Source organism: Condylura cristata, unplaced genomic scaffold (genome assembly GCF_000260355.1).
Source record: "Condylura cristata isolate star-nosed mole 26May11 unplaced genomic scaffold, ConCri1.0 scaffold00034, whole genome shotgun sequence".
NCBI lineage: Eukaryota > Metazoa > Chordata > Mammalia > Eulipotyphla > Talpidae > Condylura > Condylura cristata.
Genome location: NW_004567135.1, coordinates 7,586,509 through 7,591,423, shown reverse-complemented (window position 1 = coordinate 7,591,423; position 4,915 = coordinate 7,586,509). Strand labels below are relative to the sequence as shown.

At 62.5% G+C, this 4,915-nt stretch overlaps 1 protein-coding gene across 1 annotated transcript in view; it reads left to right on the top strand.

Moving 5' to 3' along the window:
• Positions 1-88: 88 nt before the first annotated feature.
• The window catches only part of KCNH3 (potassium channel, voltage gated eag related subfamily H, member 3), a 15,682-nt gene continuing 10,855 nt past the window's right edge, over positions 89-4,915 (top strand). The window contains exons 1-7 of the mRNA XM_004692777.2: positions 89-179; positions 1,550-1,783; positions 2,139-2,273; positions 3,137-3,270; positions 3,673-3,916; positions 4,223-4,380; positions 4,469-4,676. Coding sequence (XP_004692834.1) covers positions 104-179; positions 1,550-1,783; positions 2,139-2,273; positions 3,137-3,270; positions 3,673-3,916; positions 4,223-4,380; positions 4,469-4,676 — 1,189 coding nt within the window. The 5' untranslated portion in view covers positions 89-103. The remainder of the gene's footprint in view (positions 180-1,549; positions 1,784-2,138; positions 2,274-3,136; positions 3,271-3,672; positions 3,917-4,222; positions 4,381-4,468; positions 4,677-4,915) is intronic.

The window sequence follows — 4,915 nt, the reverse complement described above, 5'->3', positions numbered from 1 at the left end:
GGGGGCGCGGGGCCCGGCGGGGGGTGGCCTTATTGGGCGCCCTCCCCCGGCGCTGAGCCCCAGCGCCCCGGAGGGATGGGGCGGGCTGCCACAGCCGCCTAAAATGCCGGCCATGCGGGGACTCCTGGCGCCGCAGAACACCTTCCTGGACACCATCGCCACGCGCTTCGACGGCACGCGTGAGTCCGACCTTCTCCCCACTAGCTCGCGGAGAGGCGCTCCTCCGCCGGCTTCCTGCCGGTCCCGCGCCCCGATACCTCCGCCCGCCCGGTGCCTTCTCGTTCTCCCCTCACAGGTTCCCCCGCATCCCGCTTTTAGCTGGGTCGCCATGTCCCTTCAGACGCCCTGGCTTCCACAGAGTCCGAGCCCACCCTGCCGCTCACCCAGCAAAGTGACTAGACAGCTCCGGGGTTGGGTCGGGGGTACTGTCAGTTTTCAGGGCCGGGACACCCGACTTACTGTGATCCATCCCAACTCTGTGGGGTGCTGTCCCATGCCAATCCTGCGGAGAGCAGGAGGCAGCGGTGCTCAGGGCTAGCCTAGAACGCGCAGAAAACAGATTTAGAAGGAGGTTTGCAAAGGAGAAAGAACAGGTGGAACTGTGTGACCAAGCTCATCCCGCTGCCTAAAGCTAAAAGCTGAATCCATGGAACGAGTCCAGCTCCCCGAAAGATAGGCTTGGGGACTCCCACCAAGACTGAGGAAGTTTGGAGAAGGCGAGCAGAGCTTGTGGTTCTCCTGGCTCTGAACACAGAGAAAACCCTGAAAGCCCCTCTCTCCTTCCTCACATCACCCCGGGGGGGCTTCCCAGATCTCTGCCCATGTCCTCCAAGGTAGGAGGACACTATAGAGACCATCGCTGAGCACCGCCCCCACCCCTCCCCAACACGCACAAAGCCTCTCCATCTGCTTTGCCCAGTGCTTGGCTCCTGCAGCCTGCTGATTCAGTACCCCCCTCCACTCCCCAGTACATTTCTGGCTCCAGACTCTGGCGTTCAGCTACCATTCTTACACCCCCATTCTTGATCACATTCAGTAATTCCTGAGCCGGATCAGGTGGCTGAGCTTAAACAGCCAATACAGAATGGGTGGTAGCCTGGACGGCCTCTCAGTCCAGGTGAATTCCCCGTGGGAGGAGCCAGGCTACCTGGGTACCAGGCTGGTGAGTGAGCAGAGATGGAGACGGCCGAGCCAGCCGGGAGCTGGCATTGCAGTCCTCCTTTTGGGCAACCCCAGACCCATCCCTTGCCCCAAGCTGCTCCTGATACACTCCAGAGGGCACAGGGCTCACACAGAGCTGCCTGTCCCAACTTCAGTGTTCACATGTGCTGGCTCTTGGATGCCAGTCACACTCTGCTAGGAGTGGGCCCTTGCCGGGCACTGACGTACAGGTAATTCCTGTTTTTAAACAACCGCTTCCTCCCCTCCCAACACATGCACTTAAATTCCTGGGAATTGTAGCACCCACCCTTTGGTTGCAGGCATGGGGGGGTGTGAATGCTGTGCCCTCCCGCCCCCCACACCACCTCTGAGAGGTGCTCTCTTGCAGACAGTAACTTCGTGCTGGGCAACGCCCAGGTGACAGGGGTCTTCCCCGTGGTCTACTGCTCTGATGGCTTCTGCGACCTCACGGGCTTCTCCCGGGCCGAGGTCATGCAGCGGGGCTGTGCCTGTTCCTTCCTCTATGGGCCGGACACCAGTGAGCTCGTCCGCCAGCAGATCCGCAAGGCCCTGGATGAGCACAAGGAGTTCAAAGCTGAGCTGATCTTGTACAGGAAGAGCGGTGAGGAGCCACCCGTAGCCCGCTTCACGCTTTTGGTCTCACCCAAGCTGGCACCTGCCCTGCCCCTGTCCTGCCTTTCCGCTCCCATCTTCCTTTCCCAAGCTCACCCCGTTTTCCCAAATTCCCGTCTCCTCTCTCCCAGCCTCAGCCTCCACTCAATTTCTGATGGTAGCTGACCCCAGCAGGAAAATTCCCTGTCTCAGCAGAGGCTTCCTGAACACACGTGTCTGTCTGATGGTCCTCTCCGCTGTCCCTCGCCGTCCCCTGCCCAGCCCTGTGCTAAGCGGAGGGGCCGCTGCCACTCCCCTCCTGGGAAAGGCCTGGCCCCCTGGGCTGAGTCTGTCTCCGTGCCCAGGGCTTCCGTTCTGGTGTCTCCTGGATGTGATACCCATAAAGAACGAGAAAGGAGAGGTGGCCCTCTTCCTGGTCTCTCACAAGGACATCAGTGACACCAAGACCCGAGGGGGCCCTGACAACTGGAAAGAGACAGGTGGGTGCCCCCTGACTGACTAAGCCTCTGGGGCTGGGGTGCAGCGTGACTCACACCTGGGTGGGCCTTGGTCCCCCCACCCCCTTCCCCTTGCAAACTCCCTCTGGGGCTCCCTGGGAGGCCTGTGTGGCTCTGACCTCCAAATGCCCAGGTGTGGACTTCTTGTTTCCAAACAGACCAGTTGGGACAGAGCTGCAGTTTCTAATTCTACGTTACTAAGAAGCTGAAAGCAAACACACCTTGCTGGTGTCCATGAGATCCCACTTGGTCCCTTTTCCTCAAAGTAAACCACTGGTCAACTCCTTCTTTTAACTCCTTGGGGTCTTTCCCCTCTTGTAAACTTCAAGGGGTGAGGGAGGCCTTTGGGCAGGTCACCAAACTCATCATAAGCTTCTGTCGGGCCTCTTGGCCACGGGGGATGCTGGTTCTTTCCACTCCCCATTCCCGACCCCCAACCCTGTGTTGGTTTTTCCACCATGGAAGACTTCAGCAGCCTGGATGCGGGGTTCCTTCTCTGAGCTCCCAAACTCTGCCCAATGGCCTCCTCGTGCTCTGTGCTCCCCCAGCCCCTGGGAACTCCCCCCCCTAGTCTCTTCCCGGTCCTTCCCCTGTGGAAAGCCTCTCTGCCTTGCCTCTGCCCAGACCACTTCCCCTGAAAGCCAGCACTGGGAATAGTGTCTGTGCGCATCCATGAGATCGCTCATTGCTGGGCTTGGCAAGGGACTCTAGGAAGTGAGGAACCCTGGAACCCCAACTCTAGACAAGCCAGTCATCGAGCCAGACCAGCCCAAGAGCTAGCTACCAGTGTCCTGGGCTGGGGTGTGCGGCTCCCCGGCTTGTTCTCACGGGCTCCTGTTTTGCAGGTGGTGGCCGGCGCCGGTATGGCCGGGCGGGATCCAAAGGTTTCAATGCCAACCGGCGGCGAAGCCGGGCTGTGCTCTACCACTTGTCCGGGCACCTGCAGAAGCAGCCCAAGGGCAAGCACAAGCTCAATAAGGTGGATTGCTCACGAGGGTGTGTGTTGAGGGACGGGCAGGGTAGGGGTAGGCAGAGACAGAAGAGGGGCACTGGGCCCATCACAGACAGAACGCCCCAGGGGCCTCCCGGGCCCCTCCCCGGTACTTTGGGGGTTGCGACTGGGCAAAAGAATGTCACACGCCTGATGCCTCAAAGGTATAATGCTGGTGCTCGAGTCAGATGCGCCTGGGCTCAGCCCGGGCCCTGCCCTAACCCTGTCCCACTGGACCCTGTGGGCCTCGATTCGGATCTGTAACATGGTGCTCTAATGCCCCCGTGGCGGTGGGTTCAGACTGCAGGCAGGAAAGGCGAGCGGAAGCTTGTCCCAGACCCGACCCAACTCAGCCAGTGCCCTCCTGTCCTCCCTGCCTGCCTCTCCTAGGGGGTGTTTGGAGAGAAGCCAAACTTGCCCGAGTACAAAGTAGCAGCCATCCGGAAGTCGCCCTTCATCCTGCTGCACTGTGGGGCTCTGCGGGCCACGTGGGACGGCTTCATCCTGCTCGCCACGCTCTACGTGGCCGTCACCGTGCCCTACAGCGTGTGCGTGAGCACAGCCCGGGAGCCCAGTGCCGCCCGCGGCCCCCCCAGCGTCTGCGACCTGGCGGTGGAAGTCCTCTTCATCCTCGGTGCGTGCGCGTCTGCCTGGCACCCTCCCTGGCCCGGTGCCCGTCTGGCGTGGGCGGGCGTCGCCTCCCAAGCACTTGCCCTCCTGTGGCTTCCACCTTGTCTCTGCTGCTACTGGCTTAAGTGGCCCTGAGCCATGGACAGCTTCTCCAAGCCTCAGTTTCTCCCTCCTTCAAATAAGTGGGCGCAGCAAGGCCCGCTTCTTGGGGTTACCGGGAGCCTTCAGAACCTGTCGGATGGTGTCAGGGGCCCAGAGGCGCCCCCAGAGGCGGCCCCCCGCCGTGCTGACTCCCACCTGCTCTCCACAGACATCGTCCTGAATTTCCGCACCACATTCGTGTCCAAGTCCGGCCAGGTGGTGTTTGCCCCAAAGTCCATTTGCCTCCACTACGTCACCACCTGGTTCCTGCTGGACGTCATCGCGGCGCTCCCCTTCGACCTCCTGCACGCCTTCAAGGTCAATGTGGTCAGTGCGGCCGGCCGGGCTGGGTGGGCTCCCGGCGGGCGGGCGGGCGGCCGAGGCACAGCCCCCCTCGCCTCCCTCCTCTCCGCAGTACTTCGGGGCGCACCTGCTGAAGACCGTGCGGCTGCTGCGGCTGCTGCGGCTGCTCCCGCGGCTGGACCGCTACTCCCAGTACAGCGCCGTGGTGCTGACCCTGCTCATGGCCGTGTTCGCCCTGCTGGCCCACTGGGTGGCCTGCGTCTGGTTCTACATCGGCCAGCGGGAGATCGAGAGCAGCGCGTCGGAGCTGCCTGAGATCGGTACGGGGCGCCCGGGGGCTGTGGCACAGCCGGGGCTGGCCAGGCCGTGGCCTCAAGGTGTCTGGGAGCGGACGTGGCAGGTCAGAGGAGGCGTGCGGATGTGCGTGTGCCGGAATGTGCGGCGGGGACCAAGGGGCCAGAGTTTGTGCAGGTGTGCCGGGGTCCCCGGCCGGGGTGGGGAGCAGGCCCCCCTGCGGCTGCCTGTGTGCAGGGCGTGCAGGTGTGTCGGGGTCCCCGGC